At 45.3% G+C, this 12,677-nt stretch overlaps 1 protein-coding gene across 1 annotated transcript in view; it reads left to right on the top strand.

Annotated features, from left to right (window-relative positions):
- Positions 1–223: 223 nt before the first annotated feature.
- The window catches only part of CA5B (carbonic anhydrase 5B), a 36,229-nt gene continuing 23,775 nt past the window's right edge, over positions 224–12,677 (top strand). Inside the window, exons 1-2 of the mRNA XM_084869895.1 lie at positions 224–342; positions 11,107–11,293. Of these exons, the coding sequence (XP_084726021.1) occupies positions 322–342; positions 11,107–11,293 (208 nt within the window). The 5' untranslated portion in view covers positions 224–321. The remainder of the gene's footprint in view (positions 343–11,106; positions 11,294–12,677) is intronic.

The raw sequence follows: 12,677 nt of genomic DNA, 5'->3' as shown, positions 1-12,677 counted from the left end.
AGTTCCGCCCGGGAGAAGGGGGGAGCCAGGAGGGGGAGCTAAGGGGCGTGGCCAAGGTGGAGGGGCGGGCCCAGGCGGAGCTCGGGGGCGTGGCCCGGGAGGGGGCGTGGCTGCGGCGGGAGGCGGGTGGCAGGGCCGGAAGGCTGAGAGGGGCGCCGTCTAGAGTGGTGTGGCCTGGGGAGCAAGTAAGGACTGGGAGGTGGAGTCACATGGGGCGTGGCTTAGGGGCGAGGGGCGTGGCTCTGGCCGTGGAAACCGACGAGGGGGTGTGGCTCCGATGACCAAGTTTGCCAGCTGCGATCCCGGGACTAAGTGAGGCTCATGCTCTGGGAACAGGCTCAGGTAAGGGCCAGGGGCCGGTGGAGCTGGGGGAGGGGGATGGGAAGAAGGGGGGAGGGAGGAGGGTGGCTACAGCGGGGGCTGGCCCCCTGGGGGAGGGCTGGACCTTCCTCTCACCCCCCAGCGCTGCCCTGCTGGGTCTGGGAACCAGAGAGCTGTTTGCGCGGATTGCTGGGGTCACCGCGGAACACGGTGGACTGGTTAGCCTGGGAGGGCATTACCCTCCCCACTTCCACCCCTCCTCCCCTCCCCCCTGCAGCCCTCCTCTATGGGAGGCACCAACCAAAAGGCTGCACTTCCTTGGCTTTAGGGCAGTGCACTTGCGGGAAAACAGCCGCCCCAGGGGAGCTGTGGGGAGTGTGAGGACCATCCCCGGGGAGGGAGGCTTGCCAGGGCGGGTTGGATGTGACTAACTCCAGAAACTGCTGGGAAATAGCTGGGCACAGGTGAGGACTCCAAACCTGAGATCCTGGCCCCACCAGCCGAGGCGCGACCAGCTGGCGCTCACTTGGGTCAGCATCGTGTCTCTCCCTTCCCCTGGGTGTGCCAGGGTCTGTGGATGGAGGCCCAGCCCCAGCGAGGGGGTCAGCATCCCAGTTGGGTCTCGGGGACAAATCTCAGTCCTTCTGGCCTTTTGCTTTCGCCCAGAATTGGAGGAGAACCTCGGAAGTACAAATGTTGAGTCTTTGTGGAATTCCGTGTTAAATGCTACTGCCTTGAGGCTGGTGGCAACTCATTCATATTCATGTCACTGCCTTCCCCTGCCCTGTATTTTAACTGGGAAAGTTTGAGAGGTACAAGAAGTTAATGTGTACACCTTCCTTCGGATAGAACCTGTTCTCTCCCAGCTACTGAAACCCGCATTGTTTTCTGCTTCCCCTACTTTCTTCACGGAAAATCTAATTAGTAAAGGAGCAGCCAAATTTCTCTGGTGCGGGAAGCTACCCAGGATCCTGCCCCTCATCTATCCTTGCACACCCCTCAGAGCCGGCACTGTTGTCGAATATGTTGGAAATGGGAAACCTTTCAGCTACGGAGGGCTGTCCTCCTTTATCAGGTGATTTTTTATATTTTTTATTGATTTTTCACAGAGAGGAAGAGAGAGGGATAAGAGTTAGAAAATTGATGAGAGAGAATCATCAATCAGCTGCCTCTTGCAAACCCCCCCCCCAATGGGGATGTGCCCGCAACCAAGGTACATGCCCTTGCCTGGAATCGAACCCAGGACCTTTCAGTCCGCAGGCCGATGCTCTATCCACTGAGCCAAACCTGTTAGGGCTACTCAGGTGATTTTTACATCAGCGCCAGGACTGAAATCCACCAAAAGACCGAGAGCAGCGAGGACACGATTCTGTGCTGTCCACACCTCTCTGAGCCAGTGAAGACTGGCGGAAGTGTGAGTGAATGGGTGGACATGGATATTTTGGAAATCTGATGGTAGCAGGACAGGCCACACTTGCATGGTTTGTTCGCAGCACAGTAAGCAGTCCCTGAGAATGTGTTTTGAAACCTTTGGCAACCCCCAGATCAGAAGCATAGTCTTGGAAAAGAAGTGGGTGAGAGGAGGAAGCTGAGAAACATAACCTCTCATTGAAATTCAGAGAATTGCAAGCTGGCTTCCTTTCTAAATCAAGAGGTGAGGAATTTAAGGGTCAATAGGATAGGAATCAAGGAATTTTTTCAATGCAATCGTTACCTTTAGTAGGACTTCATTGCTGTCTGTTTTGCATACATATAAATGTCTTAATCAGGCAGAGCCCAATGTATTTGTCATTTAATAAATACATGATTTTGAATGATTCTTCAAATCAGGTTTCTAAGTCTTCAAAACAGCCGAAACCGGTTTGGCTCAATGGATAGAGCGTCGGCTTGGGGACTGAAGGGTCCGGGGTTTGATTCCTGTCAAGGGCATGTACCTTGGTTGAGGGCATATCCCCAATAGGGGGTGTGCAAGAGGCAGCTGATCGATGACTCTCTCATCGATGTTTCTAACTCTCTATCTCTCTCCCTTCCTCTCTGTACAAAATCAATGAAATATATTAAATAAATAAATAAAATTTTAAAAAACTAAGTCTTCAAAACAGAAGACCAGGGACCTGTTAGTAAAATTCAAGACATGCATAAGTAATTAGTGATCGCATAGTACTATAGTACAGAAACCTTAGCCCCCTCTTGAGCTTGTAAAACTTTAGTGGGGATGGAGTCACTTCAAAATGGAGTCGGAGCTGCCATCCCAAAGGAGCCTTACTCCTGAAGCCTTTGGATCAGGGGTCTTCAAACTACGGCCCGCGGGCCACATGCGGCCCGCAGAGGAGTCTGATCCGGCCCGCCAGGTTTTTTGGGCAGTGAGCGCAGCCAAGGTGTTACAGTAGGAATTAGTAGTTCATATAGTCCGGCCCTCCAGCTCTCTGAGGGACCGTGATCTGGCCCCCACTTTAAAAAGTTTGAGGACCCCTGCAAGTTTGGATTGTTAAAACTGAACAAACATTCCTATGGGACTGAATCCCACACAACTGTTTGCAAAGCTAATAGGAACGTAGATATGACTACATTGCTGAAAATGAGATCATTCTTTAAAATTAGTATATGCTAGCTTAGCTGCACCTATAGCAATTTCTTCCTTTGCTTATTAACACTCCGAGAAATTCCTACTATTGCTGCATCTATTCCCCTTTTCTTTCTCATAAAAATCCCTTGCCTTCACCTCCTAAAATCCGAACATAATTTGGGTTTCTACCTGAATCAGTGCTTCCTGAATAGCTCTTCTATAGAATCTTAAACACTTGTTGCCTCTCACTTTGTGTGTGTGTGTGTGTTTTTTTTAGTAAATCTTTATTGTTCAGATTATTACAATTGCCCTCCCCCCCCCCCATAGCTCCCTCTCACTTTGACGTTTTATTTTTATGTTAACTGTCCCATCCTTAAGGACAAACTTAAGTAAGGACAAATTTTCTGTGAAAGCCAGTAATGTATGGTAGTAGTTCATTGTTATATATTATGTTTGATAATTAAATATTATTTGTGGTTTCACAAGGTTGGGTTTTATGAGATACTGGATAAGTTTAAATAACCATCTCTAGCTCTAACCAGTTTGGCTCAGTGGATAGAGCATCAGCCTGCGAACTCAAGGGTCCCAGGTTCAAATTCTGGTCATGGGCATGTACCTTGGTTGCGGGCACATCCCCAGTAGGGGGTGTGCAGGAGGCAGCTGATCAATGTTTCTCTCTCATCGATGTTTTCTAACTCTCTATCCCTCTCCTTTCCTCTCTATATAAAAAAAATCAATAAAATATATTTTAAAAAATAAATAACCACCTCTATAACTTTTAATGTAACATATGGGATTGGTGTTAGGCTTGAGTATAAATAATTTCAACTATTGTTACAGGTATTGTAGCCCAGCATTAGCTAACCTAAGTTTCTGTTTATTTGGATTTTCATGGAATCCTCTTTACCTCTGACTTTCCATGCTCAGTGCTTCCTTGATTGCCTTTTACTGTTCCTTCTCCATCCCTTGGCCTCCTTAATCACTCCATTTTTTTTTCAGTCTCCCTCTGTACACCTGTTACTCAGGGGGGAGAGGGGGGTTGTACCTTCTCTCTAGCCTCATAGCCTCTCCTGAGGACCAGAGCTGCTTTGCCAACTCTCCTAGACCTTTCCTCTCATCTGTACCCTGGACCTCAAATCCAGTGTATAATGAGATGAGGAGGGTCATCTTTGCCTTCTCACCTATATCTTGTGCCAAGTTCTGTTTCTCTGTCAGGGATCCCTCCTCATTCTGCCACCAGCATCATCTAGCTGTAAAACCATGAAGCCTTCTTCAGCTTTTCCTTTTACTCCAGTTGAGTGCAAATCCTACTGTTTTATTTTTAACCAAAAAAATGGTGATCTCTTAATGCAAAGTGCCTTGTTCCTCTCTACTTCCACTATCAAGTTCAGTATTTTATATCTCCACGTGGATCCCTGAAATTTCATTTTAAACTCTACATTCCCAATTCTGAGCTACTAAATTCCCACCCAAAACCTGTTCGACACAATATTGTCCTCATCTCAGTTCATGGCAACTCCATTCTTCCAGAATCAACCAGTCAGCCTTGACTCCCATATTGCACATCTTACAAGCTGTATTTCCAAGTGGTAGCTAAGACCCAACCACCTCTCACCACTACCACTGCAACATCCTTAGATCTAACCCCTGGATTATCTGAATGATTTCCCTGATTCTCTCCTTCCTTACATCCCACTTGATTTCCAATAGAGTACCCTGAATGATCTTTTAGAAATATATATCAGATTAAGTCCCTCCTGTGCTCCAGAAACTTCATCGTGACCCCATTTCTCTTAGAGCAGTAGTTCCCAATCACAGCTGATCCTCCTTCTCCAAGGAACATCTGCAATGTCTGGAGACAGTTTGAATTGTCACAGTCGGAGGGAGCGTGCCGCTGGCATCTAGTAGGTAGAGACCAGACAGGCTTCTAAATGTCCTACTGTGCACATGATGCCTCCCCCAGAAAACAAGAGTTATCTGGTCAAAAATATCAACAACGCCAAGGCTGACAAACCTGAGTTGGAGAAAGAACCTTTATAGTGGCCCAGACATTTACTTGATCTGGCATCCATTACCTCTCAACCTCATCTCCTATCCTCTCGCTGGCTCAGTCCTGTCCTATTGGCCTCTTCACCATCCCTTGTATGTGCCAGACACACTCCCACCTCAGGGTCTTTGCACAAGCCATTTTCTTTTCCTAGAATACCCTTCACCCTGATACCCATGTAAGAAATTCCTTCACCTCCTTCAATCCTTTGCTTAATTTCACCTTCTCAATAAGGCCTCCCCTGAGCAATTGATTTAAAAATCAGACACCCCTTTTCCCAGTGGCACTCCAAATTCACCTAACCCTGCTGTATTTTTCACTGAATCTGTTATATCATTGTTGTTTATTGTCTGTCTCCCCCTACTAGAATATAAGTTCCACAAGGGTAGAGACTTTGTTTTTTTACCCTGTTGATCCTAGAACAGTGTCTGGCATCTAATATGTTTGATTGACATCTTGGTGAATGAAGGAATAAAAGGGTGATGGAATTGAAGGAAGGATGGTTGAAAGAATTATCTCGTCACTGACTTTCACGGCTCCAGTCTTTGCCCACTCCCATCCATCCTGCACTGTGCTGACAGTCATCAAAAACCATCAGTGCTTCCTCCTGTACACGTGGAGTAATATTTGAAAGTCTTCCAGTCTCTTGGAAATTTATATTCTGTGAATTAATCTCAAATCCCCATCCTTCCCTACCTTCCACTGTGTCTCCTGAGCATCTGCTTGGCCAATACCTTAACAAATATTCATGGCAGACTTGAGATTATGGGAAGTTCAGATACATTTGGCTTTATTACCAAAAACAACATTTTGGTTTTATAAAAAAAAAAAAAACAACGCAAGGTCGTCTTCAGAGTCAGTGTCCCCTGCAGTGAGATCAACAGTATTCCTAGGAGACAAACAGAAGTTCAGACTTCCAGACTATTATATGCAGCCCACTATTGGGTGGGCTTGGTGGAGGAGGAACTAGAAGGTGAGGTTGATTTCAGGCCTCTGGAGCTCTTGTGTCCTCCTAGTCCTCGAGAGCTAGTCTGGAAGTAGGCAGGAGACACTTCCTCTGGGTGAGGTGTCATCAGGTGCCAGCCTTGGCATTGTGCACAGATGGCATGATTGCAGAATGCAGAGCAGTCCCCAAGGCAGTACTGCTCTGGCCTGTTGCACCAACTCAGACTTGCCCTAGGGCTTTCCTCATGGCTCTGGAGCTAAACCAAGGATCAGTTATCCAGACTTCTCCGGGCGTCTCAGTGACAGGTCTCAGACCCTCACACGGCCCCCTGTGCAGGGCCAAGAGAACACCCACTCATCTTTACAACTCTCTTGGTGGTCAGGCATGCTGCTGACCTTGTCTTATCACAACATTCTCTTTGAAGGGCGTATCAGCAAGTCCCTTTTGTTGAGTATATCTTGCAGTTGGCATTGTGTTCCCGGAATTTACTGTATTTTTTTTAAATCTAGATTATGAGCAAGAAAGAAATCCTTTTCCACATGTTTTCCCACCTGGGATTGATTACAACATAAGCCCAAGATTCGACCTGATTCAACTTCAATTGTCCTCTTTGGCCTTGGTTCCTAAGTACTCCTGCCTCCCCCACAATATCCTCATCATTGTTGACATTACCCTGTCCATCTCTCTGTCTTTGTGCCTCTTATTAAAATAGTCTCTCTCTTGCCAAAATCAGTTTGGCTCAATGGATAGAGTGTCGGCCTGCAGACTAAAAGGCCCCGGTTCGGTTCTGGTCAAGGGCATGTACCTTGATTGCGGGCACATCCCCAGTGGGGGGTGTGCAAGAGGCAGCTGATAGATGTTACTCTCTCAGCGATGTTTCCAACTCTCTATCCCTCTCTCTTTCTCTCTGTAAAAAATCAATAAAATGTATATATATATTTTAAATATATATATTATTGATATTTTACAGAGAGGAAGGGAGAGGGATAGAGAGTTAGAAACATCAATGAGAGAGAATCATCGATCAGCTGCCTCTTGCACACCCCCTACTGGAGATGTGCCCGCAACCAAGGTACATGCCCTTGACCAGGATCGAACCCGGGACTTTTCAGCCCGCAGGCTGATGCTCTATCCACTGAGCCAAACTGGTTTCAGCGCAATAAAATATATTTTTAAAAAATAAATAAATAAAATAAGTCTCTCTCCTACAACACATGTTTCAGATGTTACCTCCTCCTGAAACTTAGAGCCTCTGCCCTCTGTTCTCATTGAATTAAGTCAGGGCTATCTTCATATCTAGCTTGATTAAGAAGTATTTAATTATGTTAAATGAAATAAACTATACTCAGAGGAAAATATTATATAATTCCACTTATATGAAGTATGTAGAATAGGCAAATGCATAGAGATGGAAAGTAGAAAAGAAGTTACTGGGGTTTGGGACATCATAAGGAATGAGGAGTTGTCTTTTAATGGGTAGAGTTTATACAGTGGGTGATGAAAAGTTTTGGGTATAGATACTGGTGATGGGTATACAACATTGTAAATATATTTAATGCCACTAAAAAGTGAAAATGATCAATATTATGTATATTTTACTACAAAGAAAGATAACTAAAAAACCCCACAAAAGTTGTTCGTTTAAATAGCTTTTCCTTGTAGATTGCAAGCTTGTGGGAATGGTGAAAAAACATGACTTTTTTCATCATTATCCAGCACAATGCTTTGGATGAGATAGTCACTCATTACTGCTTCAATTCAAGGATAGAAAGAAAAACAGAAACAAGGTACATTTTGACACATCTGCTGCCTCCAAAAATGTATATATACAAACACACATAAAACTACTATAACAAACGTGATTCTAATTTGGTTTGAGAATTTCCAACTTTTGTCAGTGAAGACATACTTCAGGTGTCACTGCCCTAACAACCCCAGGTAGGAAGTCAGACGTGCAGGTGCAGAGCCTCTGTGGGTTTGAAGAACTTCCTGCCAGTCTCCTTCCATGTGTTGTTATGCATTTCTGCTCCCTGAGATCAGTCTGATCATTGGCAAAATGTTGTGGACAACAGCACACAGCACATACAATATTTGTCCAGGCACATGCACAAATAGCTAATTCTATCTAATAAAAGAGTAATATGCAAATTGACTGTCACTCCAACATACAAGATGGCTGTCTCCATGTGGTCAAAGATGGCTGCCCCCATGTGGACACATGATGGCCGCCACAAGATGGCCAGTAGGGGAGGGAAGTTGGGAGGGACCAGGCCTGCAAGAGAGGGCAGTTGTGGGCAATCAGCCAGCAGGGGAGGGCATTTGGGAGGGACCAGGCCTGCAGGGGAGGGCAGTTAGGGGTGATCCCACCGGAATCCAGCCTAAACAGGCAGTCAGACATCCTTCGAGAGGTCCCAGATTGGAGAGGGTGCAGGCTGGGCTGAGGGACACACACCCCCATGCATGAATTTCATGCACCAGGCCTCTAGTTAATAAGAATTCTGCTTTGAGCCCTCAGTTGTTCCTTTCAGGGTAGTAATAGAAAGTAACTGCCATATGCCTTCACTGGACACACCTCACGGTTCCCATGGGTTTAGCCTTCTCCCCTCTAGCTCAGATCTGGTGGAGTCAAGGGTAAAAGAGCTAGTTCACAGCCAGTAAACAGCAATGAGGTACATGAAAAGGGGACAGTGAAATCAGGACAGGTGCCTCCTTTCTCTGCATCCCTGGGGATCCTAACGTGCTTTTTTAAAAAAATCTTACACTCTTGTTGGAAAGACAGTGTGAACAATAAAATTCAAGTCTGTAAGTGATGTGTGTCTTTAGTGGCTTCTCTTTTTCGTGCCTTTTGGCAGCTGCCCTCTCCTGGCATTGCCAAACTGTTTAGAGGCCTCCAATAGGCTGAGGGCAGAATCTGAGGAGCACTAACACCTGCTGAGAACTGGGTTGGTGTGTATTTTCCTTCCCATGGGATGTGCATGTCAAGAAGCTCCTAGGAGGAGACATTGCACATCTGAAAGCTAGAGTTCATGTCTTGTTTCTCTTTGCATCCCAGCCCCCAACATGGTGCCTGGGGCAAAGGAATTTATAATAAATGTCTCAATTAAAGTGATTACTGGCAGAATTCCCATCTCTGTAACACCAGGTTGGGTTCAATAGTTCCTTTACAGATCAGGCAGAACTTTGGGGGTCCTTCCTATCTTATAGGAAGGGATATGAGACCTTCCTCTTAAACATTTTAAAGTGTTTTTTCATAAATGTATGTAAATACATTTATTTATACATTTCAAAGTGTATAAATAAATCTGCAAGCGTGTGAAGTGACGTGTAGGAAAAGGAAAAATCCCTTTATACTGAAAACATACTAGCAGTCACTTCACTGTTCTCAGTTCTTGAAATTAGGATCAAGGTCTTTCCCTCTTTAGATCATCAGGTTGCCATCATGTGCCAGACACTGTGGCCCTAAGAGATGCACCTGTGACTCAGATACAGATATTCTCTACCACCATGGGGCTTAGATATTGTGAAAATAGTCATACATTACATTCCTGGTGAGGTATTTAATTCAACTGTGACCAAGAACAAAAGGGCTCTGGGATCATCAAGAGAGGCCTCAGTCAAGGGAGGCTTTTAGGAGGTGACGGTGGATGTGGTCATTAAAGGGTGGATAGGAGTTAACGAGCCACAGGGGCAGTGAGATGGTCTATGGAAGGAGGAGCATCTACATAAACTCTGAGGCTAGAGGGAGCATCAGGAGTTGGAAAAACCAAAGTCCATGTGGCTGGTGTGCAGACAAGAGTGTGAACTGGACATGAGGTTGAGAAGTCATCAGGGCTAGAGCACTCAGCTGTGCAGCCAAACCATACTCATTGTTGCTCAAATGGTGTCTGAATAGTTGTCTGAATGCATCTCAAGTAATTGCTCTAAACACTTTAAATTCTATAGTAGAGTGAATATATAATCAAGGAACATTTCCACCCCCCCCACCCCCCCCGATTTTTGACCTTGTTTGCTTTCTTGGTACAGAGATAGAAGTTTCAGGAAAAATGGATGAAGCAATATTGGGTGGGGAGTGGGGAAGAAGCATTCAAAGTTAACATTACCATAATTTCAGAACACTGTGGTGAATGCCTTGGAAAGCATAGTCTTCTGAGACTCTCAACTATGAATATAGGAGAGGTAGAGAGGTCATCAGTGCAGTCAGAAATCATACATTGAATCTACTTGTAGGTTAGTTTAGGATGAATCTTCTGCATTTTCCAACTAACCAAGGAAAATAGTGCTACATCTAAAATTGGCAGTCACTGGTTATATTTAAGCTTGGATTTCAAAACCACTCCTGACTATTTTGGCAGGGTGTATCTTGGATTGTTGTTTTTATGCAATCCAGATGCAGACTAATTTTTTTAAAAAAAATTTAGCCTGCCTAGAGGGAGCCTTCATCTTTGGTTACTTCTTATATATAAAGTAGAGGCCCCATGAATTCATGCATGGGTGGGGTCCCTCAGGGTGGCCTGTGGAGATCGGGCCCCAGCTTGCACCCCCAGGCTCCAAGCCCCAGCTCATGCCGCTAGCTGGAGCCCCTCCTGGCACCCTGCTGTGGCCTGGCACCACCACCTCACCTGCTCCACCATCCCCCTGCCTAGCTCCCTAAGTGCTGGGAACTGGGTGGAGGGTTTGCCCCTGGCTGTTGGTCACTGTCTGCGGGGCAATTGGCAGGGCCATTAGGCCCCTGCTCACACCCACCTTGGTCTGGCAATGCCCACTTACCTGCTCCACCATCTGGCCACGTCACTCACTGACACCTGCCGTGTTCTGTGCCACCTCCTGATGGTCAGCGCACGTCATAGCAAGTGGTGAAACTCCCGGTCAAGCTCCTGGTCAAACAATTTGCACATTAGGCTTTTATATATATAGCTATCCTCCTAGACAATTTGGGTTTCAAGAAGTATCTTTTTCAATTTTAAGAACTCTACTGTTAACAGTCTATTCATTCATGTGGCTAAGGATAGTTTCTCTGGACCTCTAATATTTGCCAATCTCTAAGAAAAGGCAGGGTGCCTGACTTAGTCATCCAGATCCTGTTGACTCTAAGTTCGGGTCTCTCTCACCCCATCGTGTGTAGTGATAGTCTGGATGTTGCCCTCTTACTTAGGGGATTCCATATGGTCCTCGATCTTGACTATTGACAGCTTTTCCTCCTCTCTCCTCCTGCCTCTGGGTTATTAGGTTCCTGCAAGTTCCTTGCAAACTGCCCAAGACTTCCAGCCAAAGATGGTGGTGATGAGTAGCCTGAGGGTCATTCTTCAGGCCTCTCTATGCAAATTTCTGTGGAGAAGATGCCAAATTCTGAGATCCACACCAGTGAGGCCCTGCAGCCTCTATACCTGCACTTACAAAACCCGGAACCGAGCCTGTGAGTACCCTGCTACCTTAAGGAGAGCAGGATGCTTGTTTCATAACAGTCACGCATGTTAAAGATCTGTGGATGTCAGTGGCATTCCAGAGTGGGTTATATGCCTTGAGAACTTTGAGAATTAATTACTTGTTTATCTGTCCTCTGAAAGGAATGTGGAAAGTTCTTTTTGCCCCAGCTTTACTGAGATATAATTGACACATAACACGTGTAAGCCTAAGGTGTACCACGTGGTAATTTGATACACATGTATATTGCAAAATGATTACTGCAGTAAGGTTTAGAAAGTCCCTTTCATGATCAGTTTGAACATGTTTAAATGATGTCCTACAGAAATGGGACAAGGGCGAGATCCCAGTTCAAATATTTTGAAACCTGTTCTTTATTGTTTCTTGTTAGCAAACTGTTTTTTTTTAATATATATTTTTATTGATTTCAGGGAGGAAGGAAGAGGGAGAGAGAAATAGAAACATCAGTGATGAGAGAGAATAATTGATCAGCTGCCTTCTGCATGCACCCCCTTACTGGGGATTGAGCCCGTAACCTGGACATGTGCCCTTGATTGGAATCAAACCCAGTACCCTTCAGTCTGCAGGCTGACACTCTATCCACTGAGCCAAACTGGCTAGGGCAGCTATTGTTTTATTTTATTATTATTATTATTATTATTATTATTATTATTATTATTATTATGGTTGCCCACAGACTGCGAATGATTTCTGTGGATCTGAACATTCATGTGAATGTTTGCCAGCAGTTCAAAACAGTAGCATCACACCCTGGAATATTCTTTCCTGAGTTACGCACTGTGGTTGCTTCTAGCTGACCAGCTTGTTGAATGTATGTTCTTCTGTAAACATAGCAGATCAAGTGAGGCAGCAGGTGGTCTCTGCTAAAACCTCTCACATCCAATCCCCGTGCCAAAAGACCAGTTACCATCTACCTCTCTATGGGGCAGGGATTCTCCACTGCAGCACCACGGACATGGGGGTGGTCATTCTGTGTTGTCAGGGGCTGTCCTGTGCACTGTAAGATGTTGGATGGCATCCCTGGCCTCTGCCCACTAAATGGTTGCAATATCCCTGACCAGTTGCAACAACCAAATATGTCTGCACACGTTACCAAATGAGCGCTAAGGGACAAAATTGCCTCTGGTTAAGAAATGATAGGAGAGGATAAACTTTGTATCTGTGGAGAGATGAGTTTGAGTTTGTAGAGTGATTCAATGGATAAATATATCCTTGAAGATGTGTTTTTCCTATTTTCCATTAGTTTAAAGGGTTTGACTCAGAGTTGTGAAATATTGGCTTGCTTCTAGGTCAAGGTTTCCCTATTTTTTTCTCTTTGGGTTTAGTCTCTTCTGATCCCATTTGCACATAATAAA

The sequence above is a fragment of the Pipistrellus hanaki genome, assembly GCF_964339955.1.
Source record: "Pipistrellus hanaki genome assembly, chromosome: X".
NCBI lineage: Eukaryota > Metazoa > Chordata > Mammalia > Chiroptera > Vespertilionidae > Pipistrellus > Pipistrellus hanaki.
This window is presented reverse-complemented; position numbering and strand designations above follow the sequence as displayed.